At 37.3% G+C, this 23,612-nt stretch overlaps 1 protein-coding gene across 2 annotated transcripts; it reads right to left on the bottom strand.

Moving 5' to 3' along the window:
* Positions 1-57: 57 nt before the first annotated feature.
* LOC117385991 (RNA polymerase II elongation factor ELL2-like) lies at positions 58-15,360 on the bottom strand. 2 transcript variants are annotated; one of them, XM_055232204.1, is made up of 12 exons: positions 15,170-15,360; positions 14,580-14,627; positions 6,483-6,610; positions 5,855-6,012; positions 4,713-4,960; positions 3,858-3,982; positions 3,641-3,749; positions 3,099-3,549; positions 2,475-2,526; positions 2,066-2,237; positions 1,459-1,503; positions 58-1,371 (listed from the first exon to the last, which is right to left on the bottom strand). In XM_055232204.1, exons 1-12 carry the CDS (start codon positions 15,305-15,307, stop codon positions 1,267-1,269), a joined length of 1,779 nt encoding a protein of 592 aa, XP_055088179.1. In that variant the 5' UTR covers positions 15,308-15,360; the 3' UTR covers positions 58-1,266. The 2 variants fall into 2 exon arrangements, with proteins under 2 accessions (XP_055088179.1, XP_033839197.1); XM_033983306.2 differs by having other exon boundaries at positions 58-1,374; positions 15,170-15,359.
* Between the last annotated feature and the right edge of the window lie 8,252 nt (positions 15,361-23,612).

A 23,612-nucleotide genomic window follows, 5' to 3' on the forward strand; every position in this document is an offset into this window, starting at 1 on the left:
AAAATTTGTCTATAGTGAGAATCAATCAAACAATTCATTCCATAATTACAGTATTCTGTCAGTCAAGGGACGTAATTACCATTTTATTTTAAATGCAACAATTACCACTGAGAAAAATGATAGTGACTCAGGGGTGACTCGGTATGATACTTTCATAAAATGGGTATAGACATTACAATATGATAATGAAAACATTCAACATGAGAAGGAGGATCCAACTGTGCGGCCTGAAATATAATAGCTAAGGGTGAAATAAGGCGTTCATAAATACCTTAAGGCTCATAATAGGCCATACTGTATAGCATGGCATTCAGTAGAAGCAAGGGAAACAATGTGAGTGTGTAACATCAGCCTGTCCCCTTAAGTGCAAAACAAACAAAACATCACTGGACATAAATACATATTTAAGAGAAAACAATCACAATGTGTACTCTGGTCTACTAGTACTTTTAAATAAACTCAACAAGAATAAGGTGATGATAAACCTTTCACTATACACCACAAATCAGCCTAACAATTTTGGAGCTTTTAGAACACCAAAACTTAACATTCCAGTTGACACCTCTGGTAGCATATCAGTTTCACTGGGATATGATAAATATGGCTACATGAGTTTAATTTGGGTTCAATATTCAGGTGACTAAATCAATTTGTGGCACAGTTTACAATATAACCTGTCATTGGTTCACAACTGCTCCCAGTTTCATGCATTTCATTCAATACTTGTACATTGTTAGATCAGCATGTTACATTATTTCCAGCTAATGAAACAGAGCGAAAGAAAACTGCTTAAATACATATCAGTAGTTCTACAAAATACTTTGAGCGAGCACAAAAACCTAATAGCATATATTGATATATAAACAATGAACATAGGGTTGTGTCAAAACATGTAGCCAATCAATACTTAATAAAAGAAGTGCATTTGCTTTATTGCAGGTGATAATTAAAATGTATAAATGAAGAGTGGTTAGCATCAGTTAGAGCTAATTACAGCCCAATGAGAATGGTGTGGTATGCATAGGCCTATTTGATTTTCACTGTCAAATGCTACTGTATTGGTCACTGTTTCATTGGGGATGGGTACACATAAAGTATCACTACATTTGGAGTTAAACACATGATATAGATAAAGACAATATTACAGTGAAATCTGAGTTAGAATGACAACACTCTGTAACAATTTATAGCAATGGTCCCAACAAAAGCGATCTTTTCTTTTTCTTCATTATTCCAGATAGTCTGTTTCTGACAATGGGAATGTTGCTAAGAAGCCTGAGCTATGTCAAAGTCTGTGATGAGCTGTTTGATGTAGGAAAGTTTTTCATGAAGGTATTCACATCTCTTCTTCTCTTCCCGGTAGCCTGGAAACTTCTTTGAACATGGGGAGGGGTGTAAAAAACAAAAATCAGCATAATTCTATGTGGGAAAATCTCTATAGAATGCAGTGAGACTTACCTTTTTATACTTGCTATATTTTTCCAGTATTTGATCTTCCATTATCTACAAATAAGCACATGAATTATTAAAACTGCAAACTAAAACTACATATTTATTTCTCTAGCAGACAGGAGTGGTACTTGGATGTCAGAAGTTATGTAATTTTTTTGCTTTTCGATGTAGTGACCAGTCTCAAGTGTAAAAATAAGAAAAAATTAAGCACTAAAGGTCCCAAATATTTAAAAGCTTTTATTATCAAAGGGCTGATATGTATGTCTGATAGAGGTGCTATTCTCACCAGCCAGCCCATGGTAACTGTGCCATAATTATCCTTAAAAAGCCTCACCAGGTAATTAGCAGGAGAGCAACAGAGACATGTAATTTGCCGCATGTAGACTCCATCTTGTTACATGAACACCTGTGCAAGTGTGGCGGGCCAATTTTAGTGTCTAAAAGAAAAATGTGCACCTTTCATTATACCACCTGACCTCCACCTCACATGTCAAAGAATGAGCTTGTCTAATAGGATTTTACTACAGCTGGTTGTAAAACATTTCTTGGGATAAATAAAAAACAAAACAAAGGTATAGTGTATAGTACTGTGGCGACACGTTTTTCAGCTTACTTTATATTCTTTAGTGCCGGGAGAAAGACTTTTAATCTTGGCTCCAAGCTGAACGAACATGTGAGTGATGGTGGCGATCCTTGAGTGAAGGTCTTTGTACTCATCATACTCGGCACAGAAATCTGCCTGGTACCTCTCGCGCTGCTCCAAATTTATTATAGGGCTGTAAAGGCTGCAAAAAAGATTTTAATTATATGCAATTGTACCGAAATACTACTATATGTAGAGAGGTTTTTTTTTTTTTTTTTTTTTTTTAAGACAATGCCTCATTTTGTCAACAGATGGCAGTACTAACTCACTAAGTTATTGCTTTGCGTTTGTTATTTTGTAAAAAGGTCAAATTTAAACAACATTTTTAAGACTAGCAGAAGAAATTATTCAAAACAAAAATACATAAAACTAGACTTACAGAATGTAATCTGGCTTCTCATCAGATGCAACCTCTTTTTTTATATCAGGATCTGAAAGATAAAATGTAAAATTAACGTAAGTACTACTCATCACTAGTTGGATATTGAGCAATATGTGTTTGTTTTGCCAAAAGCTACAGTGAAACCACGTGTGGCCCCACGCTTGTGTCGACAAGCTGAGAGCCTGTGGGTATCAAGAGACATCTCAGCTTACAGACCCAAAGCACACACTGAAATGTTGTTGAGTCAATCAGGCACATAACAAACTAAAGACTCAAGAGAGCTTCAAGGAGCAACCTGTGGCACTGCTTATGAGATAATACAGCATAAAATGCACCATTTGCCAGTCACACTAACAGCTGTTCACAGTCCACATACTATAACAATTACTGGCCATCTGAGCAAAGTCCTGTGGTTGACTTGTTTTTCTGAAGGAGAGTACAGTCAAAACAAAATATATCATAGAAACCACCTGACCAAAATAGCAGTTTGACCACATAATGTGTAAAAATAGAATGTGAAAACATTATTACAAACAGCCACAGAGCTGGTTGTGATGTTGAATAAATAAAAAAATACCCACTGTACATACTGATTGTATATGGAAATGAAGAAAGCCTTACTGTCAAGTTTGTCCATGCTTTGCTTTAAATCAGCGCTGGTATCCAACCATTTGGTCTGACTGTCTTTTAACCTCTCTCGCTCCCTGTCTTTATGTTTTTTTGATTTCTTCTTTTTGTGTTGGTGGTTGGCAAGCAGCTCCTTTGTGCATTCTGGATGTGCTTGTATCCACGGAGAGCTGCTGATTTTGGGGTCTTGTTTCACTGTGTCTGAAACAACTGCATCAGGCACTTTGTGCATAAGTGGAATGCTATTAGAAGACTCCAGTGAATTATTTTGGTTACCAGATAGATTACAAGTCCTTTGAAACTCAGTTTTAGTGTGAAAACTGGGAAGAAGAGAGGGCGTGTTCAGGTCCTGTGAAACAGGTTCTTGAGGGAGCCTCTTGGTTAAAAGTTTTTGCCTTTTGGCTAAAATCTTCTCCTGTGAGCACTCCGGAGGCACAGGGCGTTTCTGTGAAAGCAAATAATAAAATTGGCTATTTTAATAAACAGTGGCTGAAGATATGAGTTTGTAAAACTCAAATTAAGTATTAGTTATGTACCATATTAGGATTTTTCTTTGGGATCTGATGCAGATTTATATTATCTGGGGATGTTTGTACTGATGTGGTTGCTTGAAGATTTCTTGACTGGCAATTGATTGGCAGCTTCCTATTATTTGTAGAGTAAAAAAAAATAAAATAAAAAAAATCCAATTTCACATTTGTTTTCCATAGTTGTGCAGAAATAATGGAATATTTTGAGTTTAGTTTAACACACCTGGCAAGAACTCGCCCAATGAGCTGTTTTTCATCTTCACTGTAGCCAGGCCAGTCCTTCTGCACATTCTTGTAAAAAACGTCCTGCAGGCAGTAGTTGTTGTCTTTAGGATTCAGTTTTGCTACCTAAAAAACAATAAAACAAAGACATCATTATTTATAGATAAGATATATTATCTTGCATTGATTCTATATTCTGAGCAGCTCTTACATTGTAACACTAGAACATGTTGGGAAAAAAATATTATAAATGTGGATTGGTATGTATATTACTACAACTGAATGTCTTTTTCTGTGCATTTTAAATAATTCACAAACACAAACACTACTTTATGGTCTGCTATGTTTCTCTAAGGACAGCTATTTGTCTTATACTCCAGACAATGTTCACTGTCCCACTGCAGAGAGATCTCTGCAGGAACAATTACAGCCTTCACTTAATTACACACACACAAGAACCACACACATTCACACCTCTTTGTGTGTAGATGTATAATATGCAACTGCCCATTTTTAGGATCTGTAGTGATCCTGTACTGACAAAAGACAAGTACATATTTGTATACTGTACTGTATATAGCTTAGTTCAGAAGAAAGGTATTTTGTAGGTTTTATATCATTTCAAATACGCAGGCTATTTTACTCATTATAATATAAGGAAATAGTTGTTATAATGAAGCAGTTGTGTAGAGCTATACTCATTGCAATTGTATATACACATTGCTGAAATATTTATTGAATGTATGTATTACACATAGCACATATATTATATTTCATTTAAACACATACATCAGAGTGGATCTCAACATATCTGATAAACATCTGAAAATTGTGAAGACTGTGTTCGTACAAGTACCTCTTCTAATACGGCCCCCAGCTCGGCTTTGTCTTTGGGGTTGGCTCTCTCCTTCTCCAGCCACAGCAGCAACTCTGGTTTCCTGTATGGTTTTAGAGCCAGTAGGTGAATGATCCGCTCCCTCAAGCGCCTCGAGCTCAGCCCTGCTCCACCACTGACCCGCCGGTTTGGGATGGGTTGCTTCAGAAAACTACTGTCTGGCCCGGGTAATGACTGGACATTGCGCTTGGGGAACTTGGAGGACCAACCTAAGAGCATATACAGTATTATACACAAGACAGCATTTGACTTATAGATACAAACATACTTTATCGCAAGCATTAGATTAAATTATTGTTCTGCCTGACATTTAGAGAATGCCAGTATACGAGTGAAAAACATGACATAATCTCTTGTCATGTCTGAACGAGAAAAGACAGGAACTCTTTTCATCAAGGTTGTTAAATATTAAATAACAAATACTATCAGGTTACATAACCTGCATGGCAATTGGCAAACTCTATTTAAAGCATTTTGTAATTTATAGTAGGTGTAAAGTGCTGATGACAAATACTGGTATTCCTGGAGCAGACAGGTGGGGCATGTCGCAGCAGTGAAAGCCATCTCTCGGTTCTAATCTCATTATAGGTTAATCTGTGCTTTGAAGGTCACAGGGGGGTGGGTCTACAGACAAAGCAGTCTTACCTTTCAACCACAAAAATAAGAGCCAGCCTAGAGATAACAAGTCTATGCAGTACACATATAGCATTTCTCTTATGTAAAATCCACATTACTTATTAGTTACAGTATAAAATGGTAAATATGAGCATTGTTTCAAGCCTGAACTACAGATCATATTTATATAATTAATTGATTAATTTAAAGTCATTCGTTATTGTTATTAGGTGTTTTGATGCCCTAATCAATTTCAATGTCAGCAGTTTATTATTATAAGCCTCATTTAAACTTCTTCACTTCAGTAGGACCTATACTTAATAATTCACAGTTATAAGACACAACATAACTAGACTAATAATCAAAAATAAATAATACGCAGGGAGTACAAAAATAAAAGGAAACTTAACTCTAAAAATACACAAAGAAATAACTTTATAGGTGATAACTATACACAGAACATGCATCATACTGAAGTCCACTGTTACCTGGGTGTCCAGGTTTGATCTCGATGACAGAGCGGTTCCAGCTGTCCTTCTCCACCTGGGACACGCGCTCACGGGTCGTCTGGTAGGAGTCGTCTGTGGCACACACTGTAATCTTGTCCTGAATGATGCCCTGGCCTTCCAACTGCTCGTGGCCATCACTGAAAAATATAAGTGATTCTGCAGTAACAATATACAGCTACACTAGCAACTATAACACCACAAGCAGCTAAGTCTTTGGAGCATATAAAAATAAGATGTCAGGATTCCAAAGTGCAAATCTAAAGAGCACAGTTTTGGCTTTAAACTGTTGAACTGTTGCATTAGCAGTTGGCTCACACAGACGACTGGAGTCAGACCCATTTGAGCTAAACCACAGGAGGCAGTGACACGGCAGAGTCCTCAGTTTCCATGCATAACCACTCAATAAACATGGCATCATAAGTCTCCATAATGAGAGGCTCTAGCCAAAAATATACAGGAAATTACAACTGCCCCTTCCAGCGCAGAGCAAGTAGTAAGTTAACTGTGTTTCTTGGAATCACAAAGTCTGTGTTATAATGTTGCTATTCTGTAAAAATATGGCTAGAAAATAACACATGTAAAAATAGAGTAAACAATAAAGACTAACCTTGATGCATATTGATGGATACAGTCAAAGCTGGCTTGAGGCTGATCCTTGCTGTCTGTAGACAAGTAAAATGAGAAAACGCGGAGAGCAGTGGGTGCTTCTGATGTGGGAGTTGGGATCTTGATGTACTACAAAACAAACAAGGCAGAATAAGCCACATGTATTTTTAGTTTACCAATTGTTGTTTTATTTGCTGCACTACGGACTGTTCCAGCTGTTAAGCAGTAGCAGTTCTCATAAATGGAAAAACATCCATAAAAACGTCACACCCCCAACTAATAGAAAACACACACACACACAAGTCCTTGGCAGTAGAATGAACCCTCTTTATCAAAAAAAAAAAAAAAAAAAGTTTAGAACCTTAATTGGAGACTCATATGATAAGTAGTGCAGATTAAGTTATAAGAACATTAGGGTAGTGTATGACAGTGCAAGCAGAAGTTTCATAATAACCATGTGCGTAAGCAACATTTTATTTGCATTGTTAAACTGTTTACCAGCCTAACTAATATTTGTCACAAAAATTGGGCAGATTATTGAAATATTGACAATATTGTGAATGTTGTTTATCCAAATTCAGAATTTTGAGTGTCTTGTTTATGATCCAAAATGCAACAAAAATAAATGCTTAAAATTTAAATGAGAAAAACATGATGTTGTAAACTTATAAATAAGGGTTTAAAGTGATATTTCTGGACATGTGTGGGTAATTTTACATTTATTTCACATAATGCATTTCTAGACATGTTTTAGAACATTTCAGTTGGGCACATGACACATTATCATCTAAATGTCATTATTGGGATACTAAAAAAAATATCATCCACCCGTATTTGTCACTGTAGTGTAATACTATCTACACTTCAATCAGACCTGTGTGCTAGCTCACACATGCCTTCCACTTCAGCACTCAACATTTACACAAGTTTCACAAGTTTACACAAGTTTACACAAGCTTCAGTATTTTTTCCACTAGAGTACAGAGAATAATAAAAACAATCCACACAGATGTGCCTTGGCCCAACTGCTTATTAACACTGGATTTGTTTTAAGCTGAAAGTTGAAATTTTAACTGATCAATCCCATAATACACAAAGTTAATTTAAAACCTTTTTAAAACCAAAACAAACATCAGAAAGCATGGCCTCTAGTCTTCCCCATGCAATAAGAAAAATTAATAATGCATGTAGTGTGTTTATTGAATTCTGCAGCGCACTCCCAGAGCTCCAGCTGTTTTAAATGCCCAGTCAGGCGATGCACAAAGGCAGTGGCTGGCATTGGCGGCTGCTGGGCCTCGTGCGCAGGCAGAGCTCTGGATCCCTGCTGTGTAAACTACAACACAGTCCTCTCTTTCCCAGCCAAAGGGGGCAGGCCCACAGTCTGACAAAGTCGACCCGCCGACAATACACTGACTGCATACGAATTCAACTCATCAAAAATGATCACATATTTTTCTTTGCAACAAAATGGACACAGAATACATTTGTTTTGTAAGATTCTTCACTTCAATGCAAAATATATGCTGTGTAAAATAAAGTTGCACAGAAAAAATGAAAACTATATTTAAAGTGAAGTTGTGCCCTGGACACTGATCAATGACTGCGGTTATGCTCAGTGACCCCAAATGTCAAAGGTGAAGGTTGAGGAGTTTGAGACTGAGACAAGTTGACTTTTTAACCCCCCAAATGCCATCTAAAATCTGGCCACTCCTCTGGGTAACTTTGTTGACAATACTAACAAATGAACAGACTAGCTAATTATGCAGAGTGTATTATGATCATCCAAAAAAAGAGATGATCAGAAGATTTATCAAAGAAAAAAGAGTTGAATTGACTGTTTTTGTTCGTCTCTGTTATTGCTGAACTAGGACTGCTACAATTGTTCTTTGTCACTTGCAAAATTCAGCACACTTATTCCCAAAGGCCCTTCTAGCCTTACTCATCATGTTATAAATTAGCTGAAGAATTTCAACTTTTCAACTCAGAGGATGATACAAACTGAACTCAACAGTTGTACCTTGCTGTTTTTAAGTAAGTAAGTAAGTAAGTAAGTAAGTAAGTAAGTAAGTAAGTAAGTAAGTAAACCAGAGGAACCAGGACATTCTTTGGTGCACATATTAATATTGCTATGCATGGTTGGTGCCAGTCACTGCACAAGAAGCCAAGAACGTTTTGCATAATAACCTGCTTAATACACCGTGCACAACTGGTTTAATAACATATAAAACACATGAACACAATTATGTTTCTATGTGATTTTGTCTAATAGTTATACATTATTTTTCATTAGTGTCTACCTAAATTAAACAAACTGAATAGTGGTTCATTAAGCTACAGCTGCTGTACAACTGACATTATCATCTACAAAATAATCAATATTCTACGTTAACAAAAGGTCATATGAAGGATTGATTTAAAAGGTTAATTTTCAGGGTTGTTACAAATCAAACATTAGACATGGCAGTATAGTTCAGTTGATTATTTAAATTGTTTGGGAAAGTCTCCGTCTACCAAACTATGAAGTTGATTGGAACTAAAAGTGTGAGAGGATTGTGACTGTGCGCCGGGTTTGTGTTTCCTGGTAGCGTTGGGTTGAATGTGGGCTTTGGGTGTAGATCTGTTGCAGCCTATTGTGTCCATATCCTCTGCAGCCTCAGTCATGTCCTTCTGAAAACAGGCGGGCTTTTGTTGTGGTCTCCTCTGCTCCAGAGTGGGATGCCGTGACACTACTTCCCCTCCGTTGGGCGATAGGATGGGAGGAGGCTATAGTAAAATGTGTCGCTGCTGTTAACACTGGCTCTCATTAAGGGAGCAGGTCACTTTAGGTACACCCTGAGCCAAAACATGGAAATAATAATGTTTATTAGTGTTACTACAGAAACTGAACAGAACTCTTGCCTCAGTACAGATATGTTGTATAAGGAGCTCTTGAGGTCAAAATAAGTCTGCTGTGTGCTGTGTGCATCTAATTATAAAACATTTTATCATACCATAATCAAGAAGTGTGCAGTGTTAGTTGTGGTGTTTTTAAGACATTACGTTTTATTCATTATTTGCTTTAGAGATATATCGGGTCAATATTTGGACTTTTAGGGTATCGGCTATTGGCCTTAAACCTAGCCAAGCCAATATTTTGTTTTGGTCGATCTCCTGCCGAGAACATACACACAAAGCTTCATTTTAACACTTTAAAATGAAGAGACAGCTGCACTAAATGTGATACATTGCTGTCTTAAAGGTTTGTGGTAAAAAAAAGGGCTGTGGGTGAGTTTATAGCAAATAATAATTTGAGAAAATCGTCTGACTCACATCGGCCCAAAAATATCGGCAGAGCTTATGGGCCGTCAGTTGCTCTGGAGTCTATATACTCGGACATGAAAAAAAAAGAAAAGAAAAACAACAACATATCAGTCAATCTCTAATTTGCTTATTTCATATTCAGTTTTTTGGAAGTGCATGTTACTTCAAAATAATACTTACAAATGAACAGACTAGCTAGCGAAATAATATTTATCTACTGAAAGTACAAAGCATGGTGTGACAATCAACACTTAATGTAGCTGAATAAATGTAACTTCAACCCACCACCAGACAGACTTTAGTATTTGGGGATTTTACCGTTGTGACCAAGATTTTGCCAAAATTTTGCCAAAATACTTAAAATAAATAAATAATGCAAAACTAATGAGTGGGCCGAAACAAGAACAGGTTTGTGGATGGAGCAGAGCCATATGCACGTCTAAACAGGCAGCCAGCAGCCTCCCTCGTCCTCACCACACTCTAGTAAACACTACTTCTCATCTTCTCTTCACAAACAAAAGAGACCAATGGTTCCCAGGGCCACAAGTTGACACATGCTATTTAAGACAAGTCCCCTCCACAATGACGGATAGCAATACAAAACAATACAAAGCATGCCTGTGTCTGTGGCTCCGCTGTAGACGGGGAGCGAGATGGGGGCGGCATAGAGGTACAACAACATATACAAAGAGTGGCGAGAAAACAGATTGGTTAAAATACATTTTTATGATCCAGCAGTCAATCAGTCAACACTTTGAGTAATGCTGTGTGTTTTTCACTCGCTGGAAAAGCCATGATTAATGTGGCTGCCTTAAGTGGGAGACAGTGCATGTAATCAAGCCCCGGCCTGTAATCACCTTCCATTTATTTTCATTTGCAATTTCACAGTGGGACACAGGGGCACGCCAGTGTGTAGCCAGCTCCAGGCTAAGTGAGAGAAGGTGACAGAACCACAAGAAGTGGCATTCGCTGAACAATCAGAGAATTGAGAGTTTGGTATGCACCACAGAGGGACTGGTAACAATGTAAGATGAAATGATTGAACACTAGAAATCTGTGATTTATGTGATTATCTATATTTGAAAATTTATGAAATACTATCTGCACTGAATAAAATGTTGATTTAGTTGTAGATCAGAGCAGAATGCTACAAAGGATTTCTCGAAATTTTCCTAAGTGGAGCAATTGGGTTACTCTGCAAGCTTCTAGCAAAAGATGAATGCTGCGTATGCTAACTAAAACAATTGTGTCATGCGTTCTTGCCTGTGAAAACTAAAAGAACAAACCAAGACAAAATGTTTCCATTAGAATGCAGTTTCCTAATATGCAAAAATACACGCTTGGTTGTGTTGGTTGTTTTGAAAAAAAGTAAATGTAATAAAATATTTAGTTTTTTAGTATTTCTCTTTTACGATACAGATACCATATTGTAAATTCATTCAGACTAGATGTGAAATATTATGCAAATCTTTCCCTGCCTAGACCACAGGCATTAAGATCTTTAACACTAGTGCCAAGAAGATACGTCTCTGGCAGGTGCCTAAGGGCCAAACTGTCGTCTACAACCAACTGTGTCAAACCAGTAAAGAGCCATTCCTTCTGCCCAACCCCCCTGATGCTGCTATACTGATTCAGAAAACAAGTGCCCTTTATATGCCTCATTAGTTTATGGTGCAGATTTTTACACCAGTGAATTAGACATAGATGTATCTCCTAGTCGCTGAAATCAGACACAGGAAACATTTGTCTAAATCTGCTATGAGAATTTTTAGTATGGTCTGTAATCCAAGTTGGGCAAAGATTTCCATTCTTGTAGCAAAGTAGCACATAATAAGCACCACTGGTATGTTGTTGTTTATGGTCACGGGGTAAACAAGATGTGGGAGAAAGACTTAGAACAGTACACACTATGTGGCATTTGATGTAGTGGGCAAGTTAAATGTTTTAGCATTCAAAAGATGGCCACTCTAATGCAACCTTTTCCATTTGTCAGCACAGATATCAACATATTTATTTATCTAAACAAGCTGTAAAAATAATAATTTGGTGATTAAAGTTTTCAGATAGTAGTTGTATTTCAAGTCATTGGGATATTAAGGATCTGGAAATAGTAAATCGATATAAGCAGTCAAAATACCTTGCATTCTTAAAAAATGTTGTCTGAAAAAAGTTGGTAGGAAACGTTGGTATGAAAAAGAACAGATATAATTCCCCCACAGTGGTCTGTTCTATTCAGATAGACTGCAACAGGCGCAGGGTGCAGGACATGGGAAAAGGAGGTACCCAATGAATAAATCATTATTGCCTTGGGGCCACACACACACACATGCACTCACACATACACACACACACACACACACACACACATGGGACAAAGTCAAAAACAACACATACACAAATAACAAACAAGATTATTTTACTTTCACACTCTCAGCTAACACTGTCTCATTGGACTACACATCTAAGCATGGCTCTGCGGTAAACTGAGCAGGTTGGAGTTAGCGCTATCGGCCTTGTCATTAGAGGAGGTTAAGTGTGCCATAGCTAAACTCCTGCTTATGGATGTCTGAGTCAGCCAGACAGGGAAAGCTAAAACAAACTCCAGTTGTGATGCCTCATGCTCTAATTACAAGCATTATGGCATGCACAATTATGCCTATAAACATTCATTTAGATAATAACTTCAGCTCCTCAACGATTATAGCCGTCAGGGGAGAAGCTAGAGATTCCAAGCTTTGCAAAATCAACCACTGTCACTGAATATGAGGATAACAAAATATTGGAAAATGGACAAAAAATATCTAAACTAACTATTGTGATTGCATTTGTATTTTATTTTTCCTGCAATATTACCTTTTCAATAATGTGTTTTTTAATTGTTGGATTGTTACCTGGACATACATCTGTATCAAATTGTTCTTTCTTTGCTTCTGTCTTACGTTAACTTCAAAGTCACTTAAGTTAATGCTATTTGGCATCTAACCTATCGCTGGGCATTTCATCCAATTTTCAAATTCTAATCATTTAAAATCATCAACATGCTTGGGGCTCTGTAATTGAGAAGTCTATAGCTTATCCTCTTTCAGTAAAATCATGTAGTTTGGAGCAGAGTTCAGATTTTGGAGGAAGAAAGTTGACTATTTATATATCTTTAGAAAAAAAATACTTTAATCTAAAATCAAGATTATTCAAGATAATGAAAAAAATATATATTATTTTTTTGCCATAACACCCACTCCTCAGTATGGAGGAGTAATGACTGAAATAATAGCAGAAATGTAAACTTTAAGGATAAATTGTTTTATGCAGGAATAAAAAACACAAACAGAACTATGTGACTATCAAATGATTGGTACTCTCAAATGAAGCCCATTAAGGTACATGCGTATTGGCTTAAACCTTCTACAGTAAAGCAGCGCGCGAGCAGCTGGTCACTCGTCTCCAGTGCATGACCCAGGGTCTTGGGTCATTATGAAGGGTTATGTTCAGTCAATGACCCACTAGTTGCCATAAAGTAGCTTTTTATGGGTTGAGGAAGGCTTCTTACAAAGGTCTACAGTGATAAACTGACCACTAATTATTTCCTTCTAAAGGTATTGTGGTAACTGTTATTGTAAAGTGCCATTAGCACTAACGAAAAGATCCAGCTGTAAAGGTGGCCTACTGAAAATGTCACACTGGTGTTATGGGGTCAATATGAATATCAATATGAATATCAAACATTTTGTCTGTAATAGAAAAATATTTTTAAAGCCTGCAAAAGAGGTTGATTAAAAAATATAAGAAAAGAATCATGCAGTGGGTGTGATCTTTCAAACTAGGGTAAGCAGTGAACATCTTCTGTCACTTGTACCTAATGTTTCAGTCCATTTAACCTTTTGTAATGAAACCTCAATCATAACATAACTTTAAAAGCACATTTGACCACATTTTTGGAGGATTGCCAAAGTGGATTCTGAATAGGAGTGGACAGTGGATGTCCTGATTTTAAAAAGAAATCTTTCTATTATGACAGTGTTGCAAGATTATGACAATCTGCTGAATGTCTCCCTGTACTTTACAGCCATTTTACACTGCTTAGTGGCCTGTTCAAAAAAATCTACTGTCTTCAAAGGTATATAAATAATTTAATAAATTGGCCTTTGGCCCATTCCAATGTATTTACAATTGAATTTTCATTTTCAGATCTCCCTAAAACCTTAAAGGCAAACAACAACTTGGACTACCGGTATATTAGTTCATATAACAAAATTAGACTTTGTGCTCATTGTATTATCATTAACTACACTGGTCAAAATAGCTGGTTAAAGATTAAATATAGGCCGTAAATATTTCAAATAAAAATAATTTGTGCCACAATAATCTTAGCAAAATTTACGGGGAACACTGTTTAAAGTGCAACTTCAAGACACTAAGTGCATGTAATGCGTATTTGATAACACTAATATGGCGAAATATGTAAACTATTCCTTCCTTCTTCTCTTCCTACAGGTTTTAGAATAGACTGATAATAACACTTCTTTGCTTCCTTTCCAGCTCTCTTCAGTTCAGTCTGACATAACTAAGCTTCTCCACACTCACCAGCCTGACCCAGTAACCTGCAAGTCTCCAGTCTGCAGGAGGTGCTGCCCTAAGCCCTCTGACTGCACTCTGAAGAGCCCTGCTGCTGCTGCACTGGTGGGCCGTGTGGTCTTCAATGGACCAAATAAACTCTTATATGAAATGTACAAGTGTTATGTAAACACTAGTTCAAAATGTCCTGTTTCACTTAAAATAATACATTGAGTGAGTTACTTACCCCTTGACTCCCCTTGAAGCAAATAGATGGTTCACAGTGTATAGATCCCTGATGAGGAAACAAACACATTTGTTAGTGACGCCAGTTATTATCGCACACACCACTGCAGTCTACACGTACTGAAGTTACACAATCAGTAGCTTAAAGCCTGTGCGCTCTTGCTGGTTTAAAATACAACTTAGCCTACTTTCTAATGAGATAACAAACTTTCGCCTATTCCCGTTTCCCCACAAAAGAGTGTTCCCAGAAAACTCTCTTTGGTCACGTCCTTCCCGACAATGACAGGGTTAGGTCGTGGAATGCGATGCACCAAAGTAAAGTAATGTAGAAGTCAGATTCAGGACTAACCCAGCCACAAGTAACTGTAAACGAGTGTGCGAGACGGGCAGTTATTTATTTATGTTCCACTGAAGGAGAATGGTTGGTCTGTTTGACAGTTTTATAAGTAAATACCCTATAAAAGATCAGTAAAACATCTCAGTACTATCTTAGCTCGTTTGAAACAGTTTCTATTGACTGATGACAACTTTGACAAGTGTAAATTCAACTCATATGTCATATGTCATGCAATACAAAAAGAAATAAGCTACCTTGATGTTTTGGAAAGCCTCCAGAGCGCGTAAAGCGGAGTCCGTGAGCTTCACATGGTACAGCGTCCTGTTTGGGTTGTTTTTGGTGTTCTTTCCACAGGAGAGCCCATAGTGCTGCTCTTGTCGGAGCGAAGCCATCTCTGGCTTTACTCGTCTTGCAATTAAAGCTGCTTTGCTGTTTCTGCGCTCCACTCTGGCTGCTGCGTCACGCTGAGGGCGGGGCCAGCCTGACAGGAACGTGAGGTGCGTGTGTCTGACTCACTCCAGCTCCGACATAGACCGATTAAAAGCTTTATTGTGCTCTTTTAGCACAAGAGTACGGCAGCATACAACTGACAGATATTTTCATGTTAAAACGTGATACAAAAGTATGACATTATGTGATAAGAAATGATCATGAATTAACGTGAAATGAAAAACAAGGAACTATGCAACAATCTAGGAGGAGATCTATCCACTTTTGCACATTTGTATGGTGAAATATAGATTATGTTTCTGATGTTGGCATGACTTTTCCACACGTAGTACCAATAGCCCAGAAGAGGTAGTAGTAGTAGTAGTAGTAGTAGTAGTAGTAGTAGTAGTAGTAGTAGTAGTAGTAGTAGTAGTGCCTCTAGGAGTAGGACTACTGCTCATACTAAATGTCAAGGCTGCATCATCTATGGTAAGATGAGCCAATAAGGGAGCACTGAGATGACAGAGTCAGCACTGAAAGCCACCTGTGGTCCTCCACATCCAAGTCTGTGGCTGACTGAACTCAACTTGGAGCTATGAGAGAAGGATGACTTGAGCTGCCCTCTTAATGCACAGATTGAGGCACATACCCATAGTCTACAGCTGTGTAGACAGTAAGAAACAGCTCTCTTTGACAAAAGCCTACACCTTCAGTAATTAGTCATATGGAGTAATCTGTCATGTGTAAAGGTAAGCTGGACATTTGTGTGGCAGTGGATAGAATGTGTGATCAGTACTTCTACTACAACTGGTGGAAAAAGTCATGCCAACATCGGTAGCACAGCCTATATAACACCATACAAATGCAGAAAAGTGGATAGATCATGTAATTTCATGATAATTTTGCATTGTGTTTTAACATAAAACTATCACATAATTTTGAGATAGTATCACATAAGTTGTGTCTGTGCTGATTTTAATGTAAGCACAGATTTGTCAGTTGTACGCTGCCGTACCTGAGGCAGTTGTAATTATAAACAAAATATTTTGGACTGTTATTTCAGACAGTATGTTCCCAAATTATCTCTGCGACTGCAAAACGTTTAGCTTTTATTCAAACTTTAATAGGGCTAATCACTGATTTGACATCTACCTCAGATTTCTTAGTGAACAAAGACCCTTTCCAAAACAACATGTAATGTAACATGAGCTGGCAAACAAGAAAATTGTTTTTTTTTTTAGGCTTGCATTGTCTCTCGCTAACTTCTCTTTAATTTGTTTGCAAAAGATGTATTTTTCACTATTTGCTTAATTGTCTCACAGTATCCAAAATGTTTGCTTAAGAATGCCAGATGTGACATGGAGACTGGAGCAAGTAAGTTTAAGCCAATTTAGTTAAACAGTAGCTAATCTACTCTGTGAATGAAAGTATGCAAACAGCAGGGAGGCAATTTACTAAAGGTCAACATAGAACAGGTGGCACTAAATCAAGGCATGGCTCCTTTTTAGCTTTAAGCATGTACATAACAGTGGCATCATACTAACAAAGCCCTATATAAATAAATAGAAATAGATTTAGCTTAACACTACAGCAGTAGGGGATTAGTGGCCTCTCACTTCCTGGTCCTTACCTGTCTTGTCCATTGTCTGCACTTTGCCATCTGCTGCATGGACCCCAGGGATTAAAGCGTCACACCTGAGGTCAGCGAACCCACATGCGACTGGCAACAAGCATCAAGATCACTGCTTCTATTGTCCCACTGTTTGTCCAAAGCTTCATTTAAATCATTATGTGCTACAATCAGGCCCACAGACTTACTAAAACATTCACATTATATACAATAGCTAACATTCATATTACATGCTATAGCAAAGATTATTGATGTTCAAAAATATGGCTTGAGTTTGCTATATTGGATTCTCCATCTGACATGTATTTATGCATGATTATTAGGTAGATTAAGTAGGTTTGAGTTATAAGTACAAGGCACATACACTGCTCATTTGTCAACAGTTGTAAGCGGCACTATTGTTGTCAGATTTAAAACATTAGAACAGACTTGTTCCTTTCAGTATAATTCACCAGCACCATGTGTTGCTGATATATAAAAAATGTAAACATCAATTATTAAAACATGATAGACAAGAATTTCAGGACAGTAGACAAAGTTTAGATATTTTGAGAGGAGAAGGAAGTCAAAACTTCGCCATAACACTTGTTGCATGCTCCTCCTTTAAAGTGAGCATTAACTTAAGAACAAACATGTTTTGCTGTTTGTAGAGCTCTAAAGCCTTACGTTGCCTTCTGTGCATTGAATGTGTTGTTGTTTGGCTCTGTACCCTGACACAGGCAGACCCTCTCTCTCTTGTGTTTGTGCTGTTGCTAAGCAGACCCAGGTGTTTGGTGTTTTATTGCGATCCCAGATCCCAGTGTTTTACAGCCACCGTTTTTACAGTGAGTCCACAGGTGTGACTGATCTCTCCACGCATGAAATGAGACGTTTAAACAAGAGCAGCTCTTTGTAACCTCGTCCTTAAAAAGCCTGCACAAACTGGATCATGACTATGTTTTCTCACATAACTATCAAACATAAAGCTTTCTCTCTTGGTTATACCCATGTGTATTTTAATTTGGTTGATTAAAATGTTCACAAAAAGCAACACCCGTTATCAGTTAGTTTCCAATAACACCATGCACAGCCAGAATTAAACCAAAACTGTTTTTGCAGCATATAATAATTGTTATAATTAGGTAATTTTGTGATTATATCAGCCTGTCCATGCAAACCGCTGCCCACAATAAATGGACTATTATAAAAGGCGCCACATAACCCACTGGGACTAGCACTGCTGGACAGACCGAGTTAAACAGTAAAAAAACGATATTAATACATATATAATATAAATAATAGAAACCTTTTTTTTCACATTGAGGGCTTCATTCAGGTGCTGAAAGAATTTGAAACAACCACTCAAGGCAGTAACAAGACACTTCTTCCTTATCACATTGCATTTGCACAAGGAAATCAGATGGAACAACAACAAAAAATAACATTCTCAATTACAAATGATCTCTGTGGGAATCAGAGTTGTTTGAACACTATGAGATAACCCCATTAAACAATATTTTAATGACAATATGTACAAAAGGTAATTATAATTATCTAAGGTCTAAAGTCTAAACACATCAACAGAAACATGCATACACTGAGGGCAACATCCATCACCTTCCATGACAATTCCAATATAATACAAAAAGTATTGGGAATATTTTTAACCTTGAAGTATTGTGGCTTTGTTTGAACTTAAAGTCATCCTAATCCTAATGTCATATTTGGACCATGGGTGATCTCCCTTTAAAATCAGTGAGCTAGTGGTGGATCTGCAAAGGAGTCAATCTGTGGCGTTTTTATCTCTTTATTGTAATAGTCATTCTGTTTGGTCTGCTGTTACTGATACTGTGTTCTCCTTTATCTGCAGTTTTATGGGGAGAAAGGTGTACGGTTATTGAGAGGGGAGCTGGTTTCCCTGGCAGCCCTTGAGTCCTGCTGGATGACTCACAAGGCCAAAGACGTCATCATATTCAGGCTAAATGCTATTGCCACAGCTGCAACAATGAAAGTCACCAAATGGAGGAGAAAACATGATCCAAAGAGGAAGGACAGAAACAGAGTATTTTTGGTTATAGTTACCAGTCACTACCACAAGGAATCATAATAACACACTGGCTGCTCTATGAGGCAGATTGTCTGACCCAAATATTTAATGATTTTAATGATTTTATTACAGCTTTTATTCTATTGTTAAAACCTCTTAAAATGAAGACTGAAGAAGACCGTGAATGTTCGTAATCAATATTGCTAATTATATTATTTTATAGGCATTGAATTAAGTTTTTGAGTCTTGAGTTTTTATGTTTGATTAAAGGTGCACTATGTAACTTTTCTGGTAGATGCACATCACTCTCCATGAAATGTTATTGATTTGCCTGAAATGTTCTATTAAACATATCTTTTATTAGCGTTTATTTATTTGCAGATGCTCTTACTGAAAAGAAAACCCTTGAAAAACATTCTTCCTACTGTGTGACTGTGGAGCAGCCTTCTTCTGTTCATGGAGATTTAATGCTTGATTGAGAAACATTCCAGGCAAAGCAATAGAGTCTTTTTGATTTTGCTTTGCTGAATGCAGTTCCGTTCAGAATAAATCCTTTTGGAAATATCGGGTTCAGACAGAGATCACAACGTTTAGTAATCTGCACTTAGAGAATCATTACATTATAACTTATGTTTGGTGTCGTTTCTATTTGGGCAAATTGAGAATGACAACAAGAATTTAAAGGATTATAAATTAATACATTGATAGTTTAAAAGCACAGACTAAAATGTGCAGAGTAGGGGTAGTGAAGGTGAGGATTAGAGATCTGCTTTCCAAGTGGCCATGTAGTAAAATAGGACATGAATTTACTTTGGTGTGAAATAAACAGATGTAGAGGAAATGGTTGTGGCAAAAATAAGTAAGTGTTCATTTTTAAATCCAGATGAGTTATTCCAGTGATGTGGCTGAAAAGGAGAGGCAAACTTTGCTTCCACCTCAATCCTCTGCATAATGTCTGTTTGGCTAAAAGATCAACATGTTAAGAACCTAGAGCGTCTAATTTGAGCCTTCATAATATTTGTCTGTATGTGTTCTCACAGGGACAGGGTGCGCTGGATATTTGTTACACTGCATTAATGGGCTTATGGTACATGAGTGCTGCTCTCTTTGCCTCCTGGGGCTTTAGCTCTAGATGGAACAGGCCCTCCCCAGAGCCCGGCCTTTCTGCTAATTGAGGCCCACTAAAGCCTGGTTGCCATGAAGCACAATCCCACAACGAGGTGCTACTTTTAGTGACTGTCCTTTTGGGAGAGATAGTAAAAGTAAATTTGTAGAGAATATTTAGATTGATCTTTTTCAGATTATTACATAAAGCTATTCATTTTAGATCTTATGAGAATTAAAACAACAATTTGAACAGAAAGGCTTTTGATACATGAATGTCATATTATAATTGTATTACTTGTACTATATTTGGATAGGCCAAATTAATTTTAGAGTAGACTTGCAGACAGCCAATAACTTTGCCAATTGGGTTATATTCTGATACTTTTTTCAGCAGAACTAACTACATCAGAAATCTGAGTTTAGTGGATTGGCTTTTGTCACATGAACCAGCCTTTGCTCAGCAGTGTTCCTTTCTTGCACCACTTTTGGAATAAATGAGTACTACAGACTTAAAAAAGGGTTTGGTGCAGCCAAATTTAGACATTATTGCACTTTTGCTCTTCAGTCCCACAGAGACAGAGTTAGTTTCAGCTGGCAGCCATGATGAGTTAGGAGGATGGAGACAAGACGGTGTAGCCTATTTTAGGAGGGTGTTATGCGCTGAGTAAATATTTTGTGAAGTTGGGTTTGGTATTTCCATTGCTCATTATGAACAATTATCCACTGTCCCTTTTTCAAAAATATGTTTTTGCGGACAAGCTATATATGTTCTATGACTATGAACATCAGGGCATTTAAAGGGTCTAGATTATGTTTTTTTCTGATCTATGTTATTACGTTGTTTGTCATCAAGAACATACCTGGACTTGTGTTTTCATTCACACATAAATCATGCAAATTTAGCCTGAGTACTCTGTTCAACCTTGTGATGTCATGTGGTAATACAGGAAGTTCTCCACTGTGTTTACAAACTCCGTACATCTTCACTAGAATCATTTGGATCATTTCAGCCCTGGAAGTTCTTGTCTCTACTTAACAAAAGGTAAAAGGTGGCTGTTAACTTGAAAACTACCGCTTCATGACATCACAAGGTGGATCAGAGCGTTTTGAGCTTTGGAGATGTAGACGTCCCAATAATGCATGTGTGAATGAAACAAAACACAACTCCAGGTAGGTTTTTGCGAGATAATAAGATTCTAACGTGGATTAAAGCCCACAAGTTTTGCGTTATATAGGACTTTTAAGATTAATTTTAGTCTTGTCCTGTCCTTTTCAGCTGTCAAAAATCCTCAAAATGTTTTTCTAATCTGAAAGTAGTGATCTTATTGAACATTTATTTCGATATTGTTGAACATTCCATGCAAACCAATAGCATCTCTATGGACACAAAGCAGGTGCACTCTCCGCCATTAAAAAAAACAAAACAAAACAATAATAATTACATAGCGGATCTTTAAAATGTAGCAACTCTTACTTAATTATTCATAAAAAGGTTCTACAACTTTGCTAAACTGATCATTTTCAACATTTGATAACTCCAAAGTTTTGACGTGTTGGTGTTTGTCAGGTCAGCCAAGTACAACATCTGTGGAGCAGGAGGCATGGTGCACTGACTCCGTGTGTTGCCTTTTATGTCAGAGATTGTGGCTTTTGATCAAATAGAGCTCCCTCCAGCCAGAGCGTCTGTGCAGCATATCTGAAACAATGCAGAGGGGATAACCTTTAGACACAGGTGACACCCTGAGCAATCAGCACCAACAAAGATAAGTCCTCTTTCCTTTTCTAATAATCTATAACTCCGCCCTCTTTTTTCCTGATACCTATATTCTGGAAACTGGAATATTCTGCTGTTAAAATCACTAATCCAAAGCACAAAAAAGGTGTAAGAAGTATACATTTTGTTTTCCCTTACAGTATCAGTCCCATTGTCATTGCTTCCTGTTAGGGCCATTAACCCATTTACAGCTGTGTTGACTATGTGCACAGCTTTGTATACAATAGTGAAAAGGACAAATGTGGAGAAATCCAAGCTAAATGTAGATAAAACTGAGTCATATCACTGTGCCAGTAAAAAATAAAACAACAAAAATCTATACCTTTTGACGAAATTTTGGCAAGGTGTTCACAAAAATAAGGTCTCAAGCCATAAAGGGTCTCATATTTCTCTTATTGTCCAATCAACCTTTATATTTTGAAAAGACAGATACAGAAGAAACATAATTAGTTACAAAATAGAGTGTCTTAAGAGTTATTTCTCAGTTTAGATCCACTTAGATCCACCTTGCAGTCTTACAGGTTTCTCTCACTACGAAAACAATGCATGTTTTAAAGCAAAATGACTCTATGGCGTTTGCAGTGATGTGGAGCGTCTGACAAATTACACCCATTTACTGTGCATTTTATAACACGAACAGGACAGAAAATAGCAATAGAAGAAATAACTTGATGTTGTGCATTTAATGGGACATTTTTAAATATTGAAAATATATATGTAGTGTAATGTTCAGCTTTTAATAGTGCATGTGTTTGTGTAAGTTTTTCTGCAATGAGGCACAAACATAATCATTTGAAAAGGTTATGTCAATCCAGTGAATGAGGAAGGAATAGACATACAGGTTGCTCTCACTACAGGATCTGCAAATGCCATCAATCATGTGCAGCAGCGGGCAGGACAGTGGAGCTGTGATGGATGAGAGTGGAGAAATGAGACGGAGAGGAATGTGCCATACGTCCACAGGTGTCGCACCAAGTTTGCACTACAACAATTCCTAGGGCAGCAAACGTAATAGTGTTATTGTGACATTAGTGGTTGTGCCCTTATCTTCACTATGTCAGCTGTGAACAAGTGTATTTAACTTTTGGATTACCTGAAGTTTTAATTTGCTGTTTAAAATGTTTTCACATACATTACTTGTGTTTAGTTGTGTATGATAAAGTAATTATAAACAAATAATAAAGTAAATGGAACACTAAGATTTAGCCAAGGCCTATTGCTCCTTTAAAGCAAAAACAGTCTAAGTTAATTGTACATGTGACCAGGTGGTGATAATTGCTTGGAGAGACAGAAATAGTGGCTAAAGCAGAGCTGCTCAGTCAAAGCAGCTGTTTGGAAAACAGTGAGCATGCACCAGACATCCTGGGCCGTCTTGTCGCCACAACACCAATAAACTCACCACTGGGTTGGACATCCTTTGTGCATTGTGAGACTATGGCATGTCTACACCATGTTGTTAATGTTATGTGGCTTGGTTATATTTGCCTGTATGTTATTTATTGTGATGACTAATTATGTGTGGCTTTTTTATGTAAACTATAATCCCCCTTTTTTAATGTAGGTTACATTTTACCATTAATGGTCTAAATAGGCATTATACTGTTAGCCTCCTCTAGAATGGTCAATGTTCCCCTAAAGATTTTTGCCCCACTTTCATACACACTCAATCTTGACTAAAAATGTTGTTCAAAATGAGACTAAAATAATAAAAAAAAAGAATTCCATATTAGC

This window comes from Periophthalmus magnuspinnatus, chromosome 3 (assembly GCF_009829125.3).
Source record: "Periophthalmus magnuspinnatus isolate fPerMag1 chromosome 3, fPerMag1.2.pri, whole genome shotgun sequence".
NCBI lineage: Eukaryota > Metazoa > Chordata > Actinopteri > Gobiiformes > Gobiidae > Periophthalmus > Periophthalmus magnuspinnatus.

Bases quoted from the DNA above. Each gene is read 5' to 3' on its own strand.
- LOC117385991 (XM_033983306.2), bottom strand. From the start codon at position 15,307: ATGGCTTCGCTCCGACAAGAGCAGCACTATGGGCTCTCCTGTGGAAAG. The intron at 14,628-15,169 runs GTAGCTTATTTC...TTTCCTCATCAG, and splicing joins AGGCTTTCCAAAACATCAAG to GGATCTATACACTGTGAACC. The intron at 3,983-4,712 runs GTACTTGTACGA...ATTGTTTTTTAG, and splicing joins TGGGGGCCGTATTAGAAGAG to GTAGCAAAACTGAATCCTAA.